This window comes from Elgaria multicarinata, chromosome 6, assembly GCF_023053635.1.
Source record: "Elgaria multicarinata webbii isolate HBS135686 ecotype San Diego chromosome 6, rElgMul1.1.pri, whole genome shotgun sequence".
In the NCBI taxonomy this organism is placed as follows: Eukaryota; Metazoa; Chordata; class Lepidosauria; order Squamata; family Anguidae; genus Elgaria; species Elgaria multicarinata.
Window position 1 is genome coordinate 53,494,561 of NC_086176.1, and position 19,376 is coordinate 53,513,936.

General features: G+C 42.2%; 1 protein-coding gene across 1 annotated transcript in view; it reads left to right on the plus strand.

Annotated features, from left to right (window-relative positions):
- Positions 1-5,889: 5,889 nt before the first annotated feature.
- Positions 5,890-19,376, plus strand: part of LRRC2 (leucine rich repeat containing 2) — a 66,618-nt gene continuing 53,131 nt past the window's right edge. The window contains exons 1-2 of the mRNA XM_063129434.1: positions 5,890-6,011; positions 19,008-19,153. Coding sequence (XP_062985504.1) covers positions 19,029-19,153 — 125 coding nt within the window. The 5' untranslated portion in view covers positions 5,890-6,011; positions 19,008-19,028. The remainder of the gene's footprint in view (positions 6,012-19,007; positions 19,154-19,376) is intronic.

Here is a 19,376-nt window from a genome sequence, read left to right on the forward strand (position 1 = left end):
TGGCAAAGACTGAATTGCTTGTTTTTCCTCCTAAACCTTCTCCTCATCTCTCATTCTCTCTTACTGTCAATAATGTTACACTTACTCCAGTCAAGGAAGCTCGTAGTCTTGGCTTTATATTTGATTCCTCGCTCTCCTTTATTCCTCATATTGAGGCAGTAGCTAAATCCTGTCGTTTTTTCCTGTATAATATTGCCAGGATTCGATCATTTTTGTCTGTCTCTTCTGCCAAGACTCTTGTTCATGCATTGGTTATTTCTCGGTTAGACTACTGCAACCTTCTTCTCACCGGCCTTCCTTCTTCTCACATCAATCCGCTGGTTTCTGTTCACCACTCTGCTGCTAAGATCATCTTCTTGGCTCACCACTCTGACGATGTAACTCCACTTCTGAAATCTCTTCACTGGCTTCCAATTCACTTCAGAATCCAATATAAACTTCTCCTGTTGACCTACAAAGCTTTTCACTGTCTAGCTCCTTCCTATCTCTCCTCTCTCCTCTCACCATATTGCCCCGCTCGTGCTCTTCGCTCCTCTGATGCCATGTTCCTCGCCTGCCCAAGGGTCTCTACTTCCCTTGCTCGGCTTTGTCCATTTTCTTCTGCTGCCCCTTATGCCTGGAACGCTCTTCCAGAACATTTGAGAACTACTAGTTCAACAACAGCTTTTAAAGCTCAGCTAAAAACTTTTCTTTTTCCTAAAGCTTTTAAAACTTGATTTTGTTCTGACTTTATACTGTTAGTTTTACCCTACCCAGTGCCTGTTTACCCTACCCTGTGCCTGTTTGCATTCTCTTCTCCTCCTCATTGTTTTATTATGATTTTATTAGAATGTAAGCCTATGTGGCAGGGTCTTGCTATTTACTGTTTTACTCTGTACAGCACCATGTACATTGATGGTGCTATATAAATAATAATAATAATAATAATAATAATAATAATAATAATAATAATAATAATCTAGTATGGGCTTCAAGGCTGAGAGAGAATTTAAGCCCTTGTCTACCAGATCCTAGTCCAAAACTCTAATCATTGTACCACACTGGTTCTCTGAACAGAGTTCACCCCGCTTTCCCAGCTGTTTTTGATGCCAGTACTCAGCTCTGGAGAGAACATGAGGAAATATTAATGTACAGAGTGCTGTTCCATCACCATTGCAGGAGATCCCCTATCAATGGAATGGGAGGATACTCAGTGGCAAACTGGGCACAGTGAGTTGAGCTGTACCTTCACATTCTCTTACTGATCCTTAGATTGGCTTGGGTTAGTGAAGTGTGGGGAGGGAACAATCCTTTTGTGTCTTTTCTGACTTCCTTGCAGAGGTTACTTGTTCCCTGGTTCTCTGGCGGGATGGCCATGCTCCAATTTGTTTAACCCTCACATAATCCATGGTCCCTGGGTTTGCATGGTACAACAAGCTGTGGCTAGATGCTGAATGTTCATAATGGCCACCCCCCCCCCCCATGCTGCTACCTGCTGCAGACCACCATAGCATAAATAAGCTTAAATAAGATGTGGTGGGCTGTTCAATCATGTGAACTTGGTCAATGACATCCCATGGTTAAAGCAACTCATGGTTTACAACCCAACGACAAACCATGGTTTCTTTTTGTAGGTGTTCATGGTTAACAACCCATAGTTAACCTGTAGTCCTGGGTACACATGTAATGGCAGGTTGTCATTATGTGTGAATTGGGTGTGTGGATGTGTGTGAGAGAGAAAATTGTGTTGGGAAAAAACCAGTGGCTTTCTGCCCTGACTCAGTGCAACAGCTAACAAGGAGATGGCCCTTGATGGTTTGAAATGTTTCCATGTACTCCTCTGCTTTCCCGGCAGCTGTACTCTACTGCTGGTTGCTGGGGTGCGTTGAACAGTTCTCAGCTTTGCTTTGAAGGGCCTTAACCAGTCTGAGCCCCTGAATAAAGTGGAGATCACAGTTAGGGATTTAAATTTGCTTTGTTAATTTTTTTTTTAAATGGGTTTACCAAATTTGCACTTTCCAGAACCAAATGTGGACTCCCCAAACACAATTTGTGGTCAGAAATCCATATAGCTCTGGGCTTGTGCTGCATTCTTCAGCATCTTTAGTTGTGTGTCACAACCAGAGACAGGAAGGGTTTCAGGCGTGCACTCCATTTACTTTATACTGGGACATGTTAGAAACAGTGAGCAGAGCGGTTTCTTAGGGATGACTCCATATTTTCAGTGGAACTGTCGGCCTTTGATATACAGGAGAAATGATTTCTTATCCAAAGGGCACAAGTTATATAATTTGTATAAGTTATAACGCTGAGGTACAGTGTGTGTGTGTGTGTGTGTGTGTATGTGTATGTGTATGAATGAATGAATGAATGTAATCAGAAGCTCTAGAGTCCCGGCATTATGTTCGATGTATGTTCAACCATCAAAGTATGAATACACTTCTGTCAGCAGATGGCAGTATTAGTTTCAATGTTAATAATCACCCACTTGTGCAATACATTTTTTTTCAAGAGGAAGCATACAGAAGATGGATGTAATTACAACAGTATTGTAGTTATATTTGTGGGTGCTTTCATACCAAATTAAGAGATAAAAATCTTTTTAATTTTCTCCTCTCTCTACACCCCCCAAAAAGAGTATATTATGGGGAATAAACCCTTAATTGTGAGAATCAATGGCCACTAGGTTACTCATGTATTATATTCCATATCTTTAAAAACCTGCCAAAGAGGCAAAAAAGAACAACTGAAGTGTGTCATTGCTGGAAAAAGCCTCACCTGTTGATTTTTGCCTGTTTTCAGAGCTATTAAAGGCATACAAGCAAATATAACAACCAGACACATTCTTCAGCAGGTTATTCTTTGGGCTGCTGATTTTTTAACCAGTCCCTGCAGCTGTGTTTTTATTATGGAGCAGTTAGGTGATGAATTTTTCTTCGTCACCCCATCCCGCCCCACTCCACCCCTCCATCACAACTCCATGCTTTAAAACTGCTTCTACATTCCCGATATGTGAGAACAATAGCAACAAAATGGTTTGCCAACGATTAAAAAAACAAAAAACTAAACTCTGAGTATGTGCAGTTTTGCATTTTGAACACCTTAAAATTATAACATCATGAGGTCTTACAGGAATAAAGCGGGTGTTTGCTTCTGTGCCACTGATGCCCTCATCACCTGACACTCTCTGGGTGGTTATTTGGATTACTCCTGGGCTGTAAGGCCCTGGACCATTTGCCCCAAGGTACCAGTGATAGCTGCTCCACCTGAAAGGTTCAGCTGGCTAAAGTCTTGATAACACTGTTATGTTATCTTCCCTTGCCGCTTGACCCAAACCCTTAGGCATAATTCAGTGGTTAAAGTGCTAGACTTCAGTCAGTGGTGAATCATCATCACCAGAAATCACACTGAAAATAGAGTCTACAACTACTTTGCCATGTTTTACTTGACAGCAGGGGTGCTGTGTCAAAGGGTGCTTCCAGACACAAGGCTCCTTGTGTTACCTGTCATGAGACATCATGCAGCTGTTCTGACTTTTCTTTCTTTACGGATTTTCTGCAGCAAGAAAAAAGACAGAAGACGATGTGGCAAAATATGGGAGGGGTAAGAATGGAGGACAATAGCGCTTCGGCAATAAATAAATAGCGCTTCGGCAATAAATAAATAAATAAAATAAATTTGGGCCCCCTCATAACATTCCATAAACGAGGTAGGATAATGGCATGGTAGGACTTTGAAGCGAACAGCCAGGCCCCACTCTGCATGGGTCCCCAAACACAGCAGGGATGGAACGCCTCTCCCGACATGAACCTACCCGTACACTGCGCTCAACATCTAAGGTCCTCCTCCGAGTGCCTACTCCGAGGGAAGCTCGGAGGATAGCAACAAGGGAGAGGGCCTTTTCAGTGGTTGCCCCCCGACTGTGGAATGATCTCCCCGATGAGGCTCGCCTGGTGCCAACGTTGTTATCTTTTCGGTGCCAGGTCAAGACTTTTCTCTTCTCCCAGGCATTTTAACAGCATTTAACAACGTTAAGTTTGTTTTTAATGGATTGTTGTTTTAAAATGGATACTGTTTTTATACTGTTTTTATGTGTGCGTTTTTTTTAAAATTGTATACTTTTAATGTTTACTATTTTTAATGTTGTAAACCGCCAAGAGAGCTTCGGCTGTGGGGTGGTATATAAATGTAATAAAATAAATAAATAAACTACCTCATTTTGAGGTAAGTGAAGAAATGCATGTTACCACCTAAAGAGGGGTTGTGTGTGGTAAGCCATTCAGTACAGCATCTATATTTACTTAACTGAACCACTGTTAACAACAATAATTAAAATCCCTATAACTTACATTGGTGGCAGGAAATAGCTGGCAGTGTGATGGTGTTTGGGAAATTCCTGGGGTTTGCCTATACGATCTGTATATCCTGTCATGGCTGCACAGCTGGGCCCCATTGTTTATATGACGCAGCCGCCAACTTGCAGCCACATCGTGCTATTCCTGCAAAACAACACTTTCTCAATTCGTCGTTTTACTGTGACTTTTTACCTTGTTCCGATGTCACTAAGGTTGTTTCTTGTCTGTCAGTGGTGGCTTCAGTTCGGATTGAGAGAGTTGGCATAGTTAGGGGCGGATAGGTCAATGCTCAGTTAGGTCAATGTTCTGGTATCGGATTTTATTGATCTTATATTATTGTGTATGTTTGGTGTTTTCTTTCACTGTTCTGTTTTTATCTTTACTATAATAAACTTTACTTAATTGGGCCATTGGGCTGGGCTTGATTCCTATTTATACCTTAAAGGGTGGATTTGCTTCCTGACCCCACCGCCTAGAATATTTAGGATAGGCTTTACTGCAGGATAAATCCCAGTCACTGTTGTTTACATTGGGGGGGAAAAAATTGTTGGCGCAAATGCAGACACATAAAACATGATTAGAACTGCTGCAAGAGCAAAAGGATAAATACAGGGCATTCCAGGGTCCCAATCCAGATTAGGATCTTTATGCCTATCATTTACTGAAAAAAGACATCGTGTAATTGCAATTCATGCAATAATTATGAATTGTATGAATGGTGTCTCGTCTAATTTGGCTCATAGCGACCCGCTCTTTATCAACCAAATAAGCAGAAATCAAGAGGTGAAACTTTCCCTCTGCATACAGATGCTGTGATGGAGAAAGCACAGGGCCTTCTATTTTTCCTGTTAAGCAGCTGTCAAAATCACAGAACATCAGCCCACAACCAAACCAAGGTGGAAATACTCCACACTGCTTTCTTTTGCAGCCTCAGCAAACTGTTTACATGGAGAGCCTTTGGGCATGGTGGATTTCTGGCACAGCTACTCCCTATTTCAAAGTGGCTGGCTCAGAGGTGAAGGCCTACCAAGAAAGAAAAGCTGGATCCCTTCCTCAGAGCCCATTTCTGTAACTATATCAGGAAGAACTGAATTTACCAAGGTCAGAAGGGCAGTGACACCTTTCCCTTGAAACATGTGCTTGTCCTGCTGGGGTGTTTGTGGCTGGAATATCACTCCAGTCACTCTGCATCGTGACAGCTGCAGCTTGCCTTAGTTTATGAACGGGTCTCTAGACTACAGAAATATTTTACTAATTCGAAGAAAATCCTACCTTCTCTTTCCTTCTGGGGAAAAAATACTTTTGCACCTCTATGTGATTGTAAATAATGTTTGGGTCATAGGTCAAAGTAATGTTGTTTTTATCACTCTTGCTATAGTGCCAGCAAGATGCTTATCCTATTAAAAGGGCCATTCTTTTCTCCAAGTGGAACCTTGCCATGTTGATATACTATCATGTCCGTGGATGCTTTCAAGCCACAGATCATGTTAGCACAGTACAAATATAGAACATTAGCGTATCTGGAAGGCTGGTCACACTGGCAGGTTTAAACAAATAGAGATATTGGGCTGCCCAACAGCTATGTTATTCCTGTAAACAACCTCAGAGTTTTCACTTTACTTACAGTCCAGGTGCACCAAGGAGCTCAGAACAAAAGTTCTCTTTAGGCAAGTGTAGGTAAGTGGCCATTTTGCTGATTGTTGAGATTACAGTTCTTTGGATCTGTGAGGATGAAACATGCAGAGTCATAATTGCTGATAGATGTTGCTGGAATTGTTTTAGTGCCTGCCGAATTAGATGTATCTGAAAGAAACAGGCATAAATAAGCTTAAATCCAGAGCAGTGTGCTGTTTTGAAACACCTGATCTTTTGAAGATAGCTAAATGAACTCAGTCCACTGACCTGAAGTGCTTAACCTGAAGGATAAGTCAGAGTAGTGTATATCATGGGATTCTTTATTTTAATTTATTTTTTTTCATGCATACCTAACTCTGGGTGCTAGTACTTTCCCTATCTCCACTGCAAAATGAAAAAAGAAAAAGAAAAGATAGAAAACAGAGAGAGAGAGAGAGAGAGAGAGAGAAACAAAACAAAAACAGCAACAATAATCCTGTGCTATTATATCTCAAGGGCATAGGTTGGAGTGAAAATGATTTACTATAAAGAAAAAAAAGTTTGAGAGATTGGCTATTTATCTTTTGAGTGTCAGTATCTTGAGTGAAGTTTAAAAGAGTTATAGAATGTCTGCTTCTGAAGGCCACTTGTGCCAAATACCTAACACAGATAAAGCATATCTAGAATGCTGAGAGACATTTGTGTATATGAGAGAAAAAAAAGGTTGCAGTTCAAAAAATGTACGTTGCAGATTAACAAGTTATCACCTGGTGCCCATCACTGTGAAAAGATGCATGCTAGTCGAAAGGCGTGTCCTTAATCTTCAAGGAGTAAAGATTAAGGCTGGACATTGACATGGAGGATAAGGAAGGCTGTCAGTGGTTACTGTCATGATAGCTACATGCTACTTCTAGGATCAGCAGCAGCAATACCTCTGAGTATGAGGTGCTGTGGAACAACAGCAAGAGAGGGCTATTGCCCCCTTGTCTTGCATGTGGGCTTCCCAGAGACGTCTGCTTAGCCAGTGTGAGAAACAGAATGCTGTACTAAATAGGCCTTTAGCCTAATACCACAGGGCTCTTCTTATGTTTTTAATAGATCTTTCTTCCTTCTAGAGAGTTGGATGGTATAAAAGAGGCATTGTCCTCTATTCGAAGGGCTGTCCAGTCCAAGGGCTCCTCTAAATGAGCGATTTATTGTACGCTTGTGATTGGCCACTCATGAAAGTGTGTGTCTTTTACATGACATCATCAACAACCAGGCCATCGCCCACGCTTCCACCATGAAAAGAACTATTCTTAAAGTGGTTATATCCTGAAAAATGTGAAGCTATCTCATTGAAGTGAACAGAGGGGAAGTATTCAATTCAATTCAAACCACATGGTTGCCCCTCTACCTGTGTAATACAGCCCATAACTATCACACCAAAAAGCAGGAAGCACAAATCCCCGGCTATTCAATGCAATTTCCCCTTAATGTAGAGACACCCCAAGTCTGTTTTAAATATAATGAACCCTTGAAGTTTTCCATCAGCACTTAGCCCCTGGACAGCAGACACTGCTGCAGGCACACAGATATAGAGATGCACATTTAGAAATATTTACTATAATAGACATACAATACATCTCACCATAGCAGGGAAGACATAAGGCTTTTCTACACTGGTGATTCATTGCACCTTCACGACTGGTCACTCACGAAGTTTGTGAGTCTTTTTGTAAACCGCCCAGAGAGCTTCAGCTATGAGGCGGTGTATAAATTTAATAAATAAATAAAATAAATAAATAAACATCATTAACCTCCAGGATGTCTACTGTCCTTTCCCCCATTTTATCCCGCTTTCAAAAAGATCAGAGATTACATGAAAAGAGATGCTCTTCTAATCTATAGGCTGTGTCAAATGCTGACGTAGTGGTATAATAACAGCACCATCTAGTGACTGTAAATTGAAACAACGAAACATATAGAACTTGCTGACGAAGGGCTTTCCTAGATTCAAACCACATGTTTGCAATGTAAAGGAGCCCATCGTAATCCCACAAAGAAACCAAAATCAGAAAGCACTGGTAAGAGTGTGGTTTTTTGCTTATTGTAGAGAAGCTCCTAGCGGGGAAGACCAGGTAACTTGTGTGCCTGTTCAGTCTGCTGTCCAGTTGCTAACTGTCTCCTCCCTGTTTTCCCTTGTTTATTTTATTTATTTATTTATTACACTTTTATACTCCCCCAAAACCAAGGCTCTCTGGGCAGTTTATAATTAAAACCATAACATACAGCATGTCAAGGTTTAAAATGTAAAAATACCATATAAAACCAAAATAAGGTATAATCCAGGGAAAACTTGTCTGAAAAGATTTTTCCAGGAGGCGTTTAAAGGATGTCACATTTTCTGCCTCCCCAAATCACACGAGTGAGGGTGCCACTACAGAGAAGGCCTGCCGTCGAGGTTCTTTGTGGCGACGTTCTGTTTGTTTTGGAGTGATGAGCTAGACCTCCTCTGACAATCGTAAATGCCGTCTGGGTGTATATAAGGGAAGGTGGTTTGCTAGGTATTTATCTTTAAATCTGCTTTGGACAGGACAGTCCTTCAAATAGAGGGCTGTCCCATCCACAGACCTTTAAATAGAGAACAGTCCTCCATAGGTGCCCCAGGTTACAGGGAGGAGTCGGGGCAACAAGTGTGTAGACATATGGGAAATCTTGCCTCTGACGTATCATCTTCAAGCCTCTTTAAAACACAAAAACAAAAAATGATTGTCTGTCCCCAGCTTAAGGGTGCATATTTTCAGCATTCTCAGTGTACTGAGCTGCAATGGTCCCTGCTTTCATGGCAGGGACCACAGTGGAGAAAGTGGGCAAGACCAGAGAAGGATAAAATAGCAAGGAAATATTTCACACATATTCATCCCTGAATTTGGTTGGAACTGGCTTGGCTGGCCCTGGCACACAGCATACTGGGGCAAGGGCTAGGACCCAGCAGGTTTGTCACTGCTGACGTCAGGTACATCCTGATGGCTGTCCTCATCTTTTTCATTGCTGTTGCTTCAGCTGGCTGCTTGCTTGCTGGGTGATGCTGATTGTATCCATGAGCCACGTAGGTGTCAGCAATGGGGCCAGCATAATGCAAAGGAATTCAGAGTTCTGTTCTGTAGCCTGCAGCTCCAATCAGCGGAGGTATCTGGTCACTTCTTTTCCAAGAAGACCTGCTCAGTAATGTTTTTGATTTAAAGAGAGTCTCCTTAAAATTCTTAAAGATTGTAGAAAGTTTTTGAAGTGTGTTACCAAGCTTCTCACCAACTGTAGGTGTGTTATATTCTTAAGAATCATATAAATATTCTGTTTGAATTTTTGAAGCTAAAGTATTATGTTTTTGAAAAAACACCCCTTTCTCACGTTTTTTTAAAATTAAAAATATATCAATACATTACCGGTTGGAAACGTGAAAAGGAAAAAAAAAACTTTGTAAACTGCTTAGAGAGCTTCGGCTATGGGGCAGTATATAAATGATGATGATGATGATGATAATAATAATAATAATTAATAATAATAATAGTGTATCTTCTTTATGGGTAATTCTCACACGTCTTGGTTAACATAAACAACTATTTTATGTTAATTAATTATAAGCACCAAATTGAGACAAAGTAAATGGAAAGGAAAGGGGCTGATAAAGATGCTCTGAGGATGGTGCAAGGACATGTACTTGGGATGTTCTCTTAATTTTTGCTTTTCTTGAGAGGATCCATGTTGCCTGTTAGTGCTCAGTGCTCCTGTCATATATCTAGAGCTCCTAGTTCACCTCTGGTGGTGGCGCACGGTCCCAGTGGGGAAGGGCCATCTGAGCCACAGCAGTGGCACCAAGTGTGCACCCACATAGGAGACAAGGAGTCAATCAGGAGCTAGACTGGCTTGACGGGAACAGAGCTTTGTTGGCGGACTGGAGCGGGATCCTCTCGCGTGGCTTTGGCATTGCCGTCGTCATCTGGATTTGTTTCCCCACCTCTCTGACGTGCCGTAAAGGGAATGGCTTTGCGCTGCCACACCCAAATAGGACAGATCACATTAGTGAAGGCACTAGTGCTCTGGTGAGAGAATTTAAATAGTACAGCTGGAGCTCCCACTGCACTGCTGAGGATATAAAAAGAAGGGATTTACTGATTTTTTTTTGGCAAATGTTTTTACAGTGAATGTATAAGCTGGAAGCATTGGTATAGACAAGGGACAGAGACAATACCTACATGGGGCCCATTGAAGGTATAGGACTGCCTTCCCCAGTCTGGTGTCATCCAGATGTTTTAGATTTCGATGCCCATCAGCCCTAGCCACTATGGCCAATGGTTAAGAATGCTGGGAGGTGTGGTCCGTAACATCTGGAGGGCACCAGGTGGGGAGGGCTGGTATATGAACACTCTGAATAAGACTGTTCCTTCACTTCACACAAACAAATGATCATACCTCCTCTTGGTTTGACCATATCTCCATGTTTAGAGGCAGTAAGCCTTTGACTACCCAATTGCTACTAGGGGGCAATAGCAGGAGAGAGCTATTGCCTTCAAGTGCTGCTTGTGAGCTTCTTGAAGGCAGCTGATTGGCCACTGTGATAAACAGGTTGCTTGACTTGATGGATCTTTGACCTGATCCAACAGGGCCCTTATGTCCTTATGGCTGTTCTTTGACGTAAAATAACATTTCCTCTCTGTATCTCGGACAAATACTTATAGTGCTTCCATCTCTCCTTCTCTATTGAAACACAGTCAATTTTCCTTCCTCTCTCTCCTCCCAGTGTTGTTGACAGTCCCTCAAATCCTTGAGGTTCAGTGTCCTTATGGGATGAATGCAGGATCCATAAAACAGTTAATGTGTTGGTATTCCCATGTGTTGCAGGACCAGCAAGAGGGAGACAGGCCAGAGAGTTGGCTGGTCTATTTGCCACTCAGGGCTGGTATTCAGAAGTGTGCCATATCCTTGTGTGTACTGTGTTCCAGAATGTTCCTGATTCTGAACTGATCTGTCATGGTGTCCACCCTTCTCATACTCACAATTGGCAGACTGAAATAATGTTTATGTGGGTCTCCAATCCCCATGTTACCAAAGGTTGGGTATGGACAATATAGTCTAAAAGACTAAATAGATTTCTGTCTAGGACCAGGGAACTGAAGTAACAGATGGACCCTGAATAGAAACAATTGTTCCATGCATGATTCCCATCCTGTTCCAACATAGTAAAACAGTCACCAGTCTAGTTTCTCATAATGCATATTTTGCTAAAGTAACAGAGAATCCCAGGATTGTGTACAGTTCCAAGGATCTCATGCTGGGGCCTTTTGCAACTAGACGCAGGCGCATCAATCTCTGCACCAACAGTGTGCCAGAAGCGAGAGCTGCAGCCTGCTGGCCTTCTTTCTCTTCTCTGCTGAGGCACCAAGACTGCTTGCCAGAGGGTGCTTGCAGCTTCTCCTCCAGTTCTTGTGAGGCGATACACCTGGCAACGTTCTAGGGGCCAGCTGGTCCTATCAAACCCCTGATTCTGGCCTGGCTCCTCACTTGAAATAACTTGTTGCTTGAGTGAAGGCCAAACCTGTTCAATATATTTTGGAAATGCTGATGATCAAAGTTTCATCAATAAAATAATGATGAAAAGGATAACTTGAAACCAGCAGGGAGGAAACCAGCTTCTTCGGCCATATGACAGAAGGAGGGATGTGTTTATGGAACGGCCTTGCCAGCTTATTGAAGACATAGGGAATACATCTGTAGTAAATCCCAGTACATGTGTAGCATCCATCAAGCTTGATGGCAAACACATTAGTGCTGCGAGAGCCAGGGCAGAACAAGGAATACTCTCAAATCAACCACTAATTAATCCATAATTAAAGATCTAATTAATGAACATCCCCGTGAGGAGCTTAGACTTGGTGGCGCAAAGAGTACTGCAATAAAAGAGAACCTTGTTGATGAGATCATGTTCTTTGATGAAGCCTAGAATATGAATTCCAGGTCAAGTCATTTCCTCCTTTTATGGATATGAAGAAACATAGAGATATACATAGATCAATTCTGCCTTACAGGAGGCTGGACTTGGTGGTCTTTTTGGTTCCTTTCCTTCTAATATTATGAGTTTGAAATGTAGATATGCTGCTCTTGTGGCAGATGTTATGGATTAGTGACTCCAATATACAAGAAATTAATTTATGTGATTAATCTAATGAAATATTAGGCTTGTTCTTTTCATGAGAATCTTCTACTCAGCCTGTATCCCCCCCTCTCTTTTATGACTAGGTTATGATTTCTGTCTAGCCATAACCTTTCCTTAGAACAGGGGGTACATGACCTCTTTTAGAACAAGGGTCGAATTACATGACAGAGAAGCCCTTGGGGGCCACATTCCTGGGGTGAGCAGGGCCAAGGGCAAAAGGGGCGGGACCAAAGGCAAGAGAGGAGTGGCAAAAATACAAAGAATTTGAGCATGTTACAGCTCAAGGCTTTGACTGCCAGTGACTAAGCTTGAGGGAAGGCATTTCAACTTTTTTTAAAACGGGGAAAAAACTGCACAAAAGTCAGGAAACCACCAAAGGATTGGTGGTTGGGGCAAAGTGGGTGGGGACAGGGGAAGGGTGTGTGCCCATTTGGGGATCCCAGTTACGCTGAATCTGCCTCCTGGGCCTGAGATTCTGCCCCTAGAACCTCTGGATTAATTAACTGGTATTGTACTTAAAAACAGTGGCACAAACTGGAAGCTTCACTCCACAAATATTTATCAAATCACTGTTTGACCAAATCAATATCGGTGTCACTGAAAATCCATTTCCATAGTTTTGGGTTTCGGTGCTATAGTGAGAAGGGCTTTCTTGTGTGAAGAACTGATGTACGTATCTATATAAAGCTGAATGTTTTTTATGTCCAGAAATGTTTACCCACTTCTAGATGAGCTACAAACTTGAAACGTTGGATGCTGATAGGTCTTCCTGTACAATGTACAAAAAAACACAACCCCCCCCCAATTACTGCAGTTAAACTATTTTTAAACAATTTAAAACAAATCCTACGATGATGCTTACAACTCCTAGCAACTTCTGGGAAAGTGCCTCTCAGAGAACGGGGCCACCTGCGGACTGCTGAAGCCATGCTGAGTGGTGTAGGTGTTTCAGAGATTTTGGGGGTCGCATGTGGCCACATGGGCAATTGCCCTAGATCTCTGAAATGACTACACATCCCAGCATGCCTTTCCTAGAGTTGCCCACATCCACTGAGAGCCGCTTCCCTCTACTCCTTGGCAATGCTACTCTGAGAGAGAGAGAGAGAGAGAGAGAGAGGTGAGGTGAGGAGCATCAGCATCAGCAACAACCAGAGGAAAGCAGATTAACATTATTCGGGAACCAAGCAACACTGGGAACTTCTGCTAGTATTACATAAAGGGCCATGAAATCTATGTCCTGTCCCACCCCTGAGGCCCAGTATTTCTGTCAAGGTGCGTTGTGGAAGGGAAAGATGTGGGCAGTGTTTTGGTCCATTCACTGAGGTAGTGAATGACCTAGATTTTGTTAGAATTACATTTAAACACAATTCCATCCAGAAGAAGCATCTCAAGGAAAGTCAGCTGCACGCAGAAGTACCAATGGTTACAACAGAATGTAAGCACACTTGGCTCTATACTGCATTCAAAGTTGCAGAATTGGTCTGTAAGGTTTCTTATTAAACAATTAAATGGATGAAAACGTGAACATTGTATTCATTTCTGCAAAACAAATAGGAAAGTAATAAAAACAGGACCAATGAGAAATGAGAACAATAAATATTCAATTTGGGAAACCTTTAACTGTGTATAATGTTGGAGATATAAGTATTTCTGATGCGACACTCAGGAACTGAGTGTTGAATAAAATGCAGTTTCAAATCTAGCTATTGAGAAAATGGTAGCAACGATTTTGAAATAGTTTCCATATGCTCTGAAAAGCAGGCAAGGATTTTGCAGTAACCATGAATTACACAGTTGATGCATTGAATTATTCCTTGTGTAAATCTGATAAAGCTATTGGAAAGGCATTGGGGATGACTCTAGCTCAATGTGTTAAACATGAGCTTATTGATTGAGGCCCAGTAAATTCTCCACGAGTAAATAGGAATGGCTAAAGCTAAGAATACCTGCTACTATCAAGTCCAACATACAGAGCTTCTTTGTCACAGGTAGCACCATTATAAATTACTTATAATCTCCTTTTTTATGGCCTTGGACCTTTTCCGCTTAATCTGGGATCCTGCTCTCTTTATAGTATATGGCTGAAGAGACCAGCTTTCATGACCTCTCCAACTAATAGATCATAAAATTGAGTGATACTATAACAATGCATCATCGAAGAAAGGTGTGCCATGACCTAAGGAATAAAATACAGATGTCCTCTAGGAAAGATGGTATTGAGCAGTAAGTGCCATAGAATTGCAGGGTAAAGCTGTGTGGAAAACACAGCTAAATGCTCTTCCACACAAGTTTATTTATTTATTTATTACATTTATATAGTGCCCCATAGCTGAAGCTCTCTGGGCAGGTTACAAAAGTTAAAAACAATGAACATTAAAAACAGATATACAAAATTTAAAATCACCAAAAGTATAAAAAACAACAATATCCATTTAAAACAACTATTCTCAGGTCAGTTAAAAACTCAGCATATGCTGTTAAATGCCTGGGAGAAGAGAAAAGTCTTGACCTTGCATTGAAAAGATAACAATGTTGGCGCCAGGCGAACCTCGTCAGGGAGATCATTCCATAATTGGGGGGCCACTACAGAGAAGGCCCTCTCCCTTGTTGCCATGTGGCAAAAGTCCATTGATGAGAGGAGGCATCATTTCCATAGTTTTGGGTCACAGAGCGTCCACAGACTATCAAGGAATACAGCAGGGGTGTTGAACCTCTTTCAGCCAGAGGGTCAAAATCCATTTTGAAGGAGCTCTTGGGGGCTGCATTCTGGGGGGCGGGGGCAGATCTGAATGCAAAAGGGGTGGGGCCAAAATACAAGCATATTATATCTTGAAGTTCTTACTGCCAGTAACTAAGCCATAGGAGAGGCATCTCAGCTTTTTAGAATTGGGAGGGGGGAAATGGCACAAAAGCCAGGAAATGACCAAATAATTGGCGGTTGGGGAAAGGTGGTGGGGAAGAGGGTGTGGTCTTCTGAGGACCCTTAGAGTGCTGGACTAGGTCCCCGTGCCTCATGTTCTGCACCCTTGGAGTCCAGTCTTTATGTAAGAATACTGTAGCTTTGTCTAAAGCCACATCATTTGTAGATTTCCCCCCTCCTTACGCCATATTGGCCACCACCAATCCTCAGTGCACAATCCATTGCTCTTGAAAGGAATTAGGAACAACATATTGGTATAGTCTATGATTATGAATAAACATCTTTGTCAATACATTGGTAATCGGGATCCAAAACCCAAAAATAACCATTATAATTCTGTTATCCCACCTTGCCTTTGCTATGTGCTCAAGGCACTTTACAATATAACACATTTAAAACTAATAATTTATGAAACAATAATTTTAAAAATAAATCTAGTATTAAAACTTGTGAGTCCCACTCTGCCACAATGGTACCCAAGGCAATGTACAACTTACCTTGATACTTAACCAGAAATTTAGAAAAACCTACCTCCCCTTCTAGTCTCCATTAAAAACATAGCATAATGTAAAGTGTGATGAAAGCTATATTGTGTTGCAATTTCATTTATGGAACTGGTGACTTGGCTGTGTGGTTGTTTAAGAAGGTGTCCAGCAGCAATAAAACTTGTGAGTCTTTGAAGAGAATGGGATGAAAACTTTAATGAGAAAAACATTAAGATATCTACTGGAATCTGTCATAAAATCTTCTTTCCATTTTTTTTTCAATGAGGACTAAGGGCTGTCCCTATCATTAGGCAGAGTGAGGCAGCTGCCTCAGGTGGCAGATGTTAGAAAGAGGGGTGGGGAAGTGTTGGAGAGAAGAACTGTGTGTGTTACACGGCTTGCTCTGCATTTCCTCAACTAGACACCGTCCCATCACCAGTGTTGAAGTGAATTTCATTTCATTGGCTTTGAGTGGAGGAATGCCATTTTGTCCTTTGTCTAAAGTAGCAAAATGTCTAGGGCCAGCCTTGTGGTCTTCAAAATGGCTAATAATCTAAAATGACAAAATATCAATTAAAACTTTCTCTAAGGTCAGCAAAAATAAGATCCCCCCACCCTCAACAAACAAAAGACAACATAAAACCAATAGCACAAAATCAACTCAAAAAGGTTGGGTAAAACAGAAAGCTTTTAATTGCTCTTCTAGAAGGGCCAAGCCCTTCTCATTTTCAAGACTATGAAAATTAGGGATGTGCTCCACTTCTAATCAGACCGGCGAATTAGAAGCGGAGCGGGGTGCTTCGCCTCCCCTTAAGGCGGAGGCGAAGAGGATTGGGGGGCTGGCGGAGCATGGCGAAGAGGATCGAGGTGAAGGCGGATCCTTTGCCTTGATCTGGAGCTCCGCCGGAAAGGTAAGTGGGGTTTCCCGGGCCCTGCCGCTGTCGCTGTCGCCCATGCGGCGACAGCGGCAGGGCCTGGTAACCCCCCCGCCCTCCTCTCCCTTACCTGCCTCCGTCCGCAGTCCGTTGGCTTCTTCAATTGAGCCCGTGGTTCAACCAGGAAGTCTGGGCCACACTTGCGGCCCAGATTTCCTGGTTGAACCGCGGGCTCAATTGAAGAAGCCGACAGACCGCGGACGGAGGCAGGTAAGTCCCCCCTCCCCCTTGGTCCCTTACTGGGCTCTGCCGCCGTTGCCGCACGGGCAGCGATGGCGGCAGGGCCCGGTAAACCCCCCTGCCCTCCTCTCCCGGCCTTACCTGGCACCACTCCCCTCCACTGCGGAGCTCCGATTCGGAGCCGGAGCTCCACGGCGAAGAGGAGCGGAGTATGGGCGGAGCGGCGCGGAGCGGAGCAGGGGGTCCGTGCACACCCCTAATGAAAATGTCCAATAGGGCACAATAGCGTGTGCCCTATAGAGTGGTGGTGGAGTCAGTTAGAACAAGAACTGAGAAAGTAGCAATAGCTGAAAGAGAAATTAAGTATATAAGAAGAGCTCTGCTTGATTCAAAAAAGGGTCTGTCTAATTCAGGGAAAAGCAACCTTTTTCTTTTCTTTTCTGTAGCTGTTTCTCTCCTGGAAAATCTGTCAATAGCCACATGTTGGTAGTGAGCAGTGCCAAAGCCAGAAGTGGGTGGGGTCAGCCCCTTTCTCTTTACGCCAACCCATTTTCTCTCTCTTCTTCCTCCTTCCCATGCAGCAGGTTGCCATGGAAGGGACAGATTGCTTTTGCAAGAGCTCTGAAATGATTGCATGTGTGAAATCTGGGTGAGGGCCACATGTGGCCCTAGGGAAGCCTGCCTTGATTGCCTACCCCATTCTAATTCCCCATCCTATATCCAACAGTGTCTAGCTAAATGCTTCCAAAGAGTGCTTCCTACAAGCATGGCATGAAAGCAACTGCAACTCCCCTGTTGTGTGACTGGTATTCCCAAAGTTATGCCTCAAAACATGGATGTTCCATTCAGCCAGGATGACTAATAACCATTATCCATGACTTTGTCTAGCAAAAGTGTGTGTGTGTGTGTGTGTGTGTGTTAGAGAGAGAGAGGCTATTTCTCTAGTATTGGATTGACAACCCCCCCAGCTCTTTTATTAAGTGCAATAAAACTGGCATCAAATGAAATCTCAAGTGAAGTTTAAAAAAAAGAAGAAAAAGAGGGGAGAGGAAACCGCCATTTTTATCTGGGTTGAAGCAATTATTTTTAAAAGGCTTTCTGACTTCTGTTACATAAAATTCCTTCAGATTGGCTCAGTGAATGACTTTATGAACAAGGAAGTATAACAAAAACCCTGTATAGATGGATTAGCTGCTTTTCATGATAATAAAAATCAAGTTGAAATCATTACATCTTCAGCAATGACCGAGCAATAGAAAGAGCAGTTTTACTAGCATTTCAGCTATGCTTGCATCAGACTTAGTGGCTGACTGGCTTGTCACTACTGAAGCAGTGTTCCAAAACACTGGTATGGGGCAATGTTGGAGATGCTGTCTTTTAATGAGGTATAGAGGCAGGATCTGCTGGTTATTAAAGAGCCCCGTGTGCCATTGGCAGGGATACAGATGTCAATAGTTGCTGCTTTTCTCAACAAAATGAAGGGCAGCATCTGATAAGAATTAGAGCCACAATAAAGTTTGTATGAATTCAGTAATGGGTGAGTTACTCTGGAAGGAAGATGGCTTTTTAGCAGACAAGGCAGTATATAAATCTTAATAATAAATAAGTCTCAGTCCTATAAATCACACAAATAAGTCAGTTCTATAAAACACAGTTTACTTGCTAGTTCACACATGCATGTTCTTTACGTGCATCATCAAATGGCATATTTCATGTGGGGATAGCCCGTCATCACATATATAAGACCACAAATAGAACTTATATATCACTTCTGGCCACCTCAGGCACAATGCTTTTCAGTATAGTCAAAGGTGGCCTAAGACATTTTGCTATTTGTGGCAAACCAGCAAATGGTGTCCCCTTTCCCTCTGTCAAGGTACAAAGTAGCCTAGACCAGCCAAATTATTTTGGCACCTGAAGCACCCCCCCCCCCGCCACAACCAACACTTCTCCCTGGCAGGAAAGATGCAACTGTAATACATTAAATAACTAATAATTTTCTGCCTTTTCAAGTTACCCAAAATCAACAGTCTGAGGAGACCATCTCACTCTACTGGTAAAGCCAGCCATGAATACAGTCCATTCATAAATTCAGCTGCTTGTTCTGTTTATGTAGAGAAATTAACTGATGTACATACATGCATGCATTTGTGAGCCTAGCCTAATTCAGAGGCTTTGGGGATTGAAAGAATTTCAAAGCTATGCCTAATAATATGGTGTAACTTGTATTATTTGCCTAATAGTATGGTGCAAACAGTATTATCTTCCTTTTTTTTTAATAAGCCAGTTGCTACATGAGATGTTTTTCATTATCATGACACTGTCGTAATGAAATTGTTCTTGCAGGAGAATCCTGATGTCAGCAGTATGGGGCATCAGGTGATAATACTCGACTTTTCGGCCATAAGAGGTTTGTGGGAGATTCGGGTTAAGAAGCACAAAGAACGGGAAAAAAAGGAGAAGGAAAGAGTAGCCAAAAGCGCATTAGAGAAGTAAGGAAATGTATTATTCATTTCAGTATTAATCTGATGTCTGATAACTGAATTTTACATCAAGCCATGGGTCAATCCTAGGCAACAACAGCTTGCTATCAGCAACAGCTTGCCTGCATTATTTTATTAGATAATTTTTCCATCTACACCATTGCATTTAGATGACTTGCTAATTTTGTGTGCTAGCAGAAGTTAAAGCTATGCTTCATTTATGGTCCCTGAG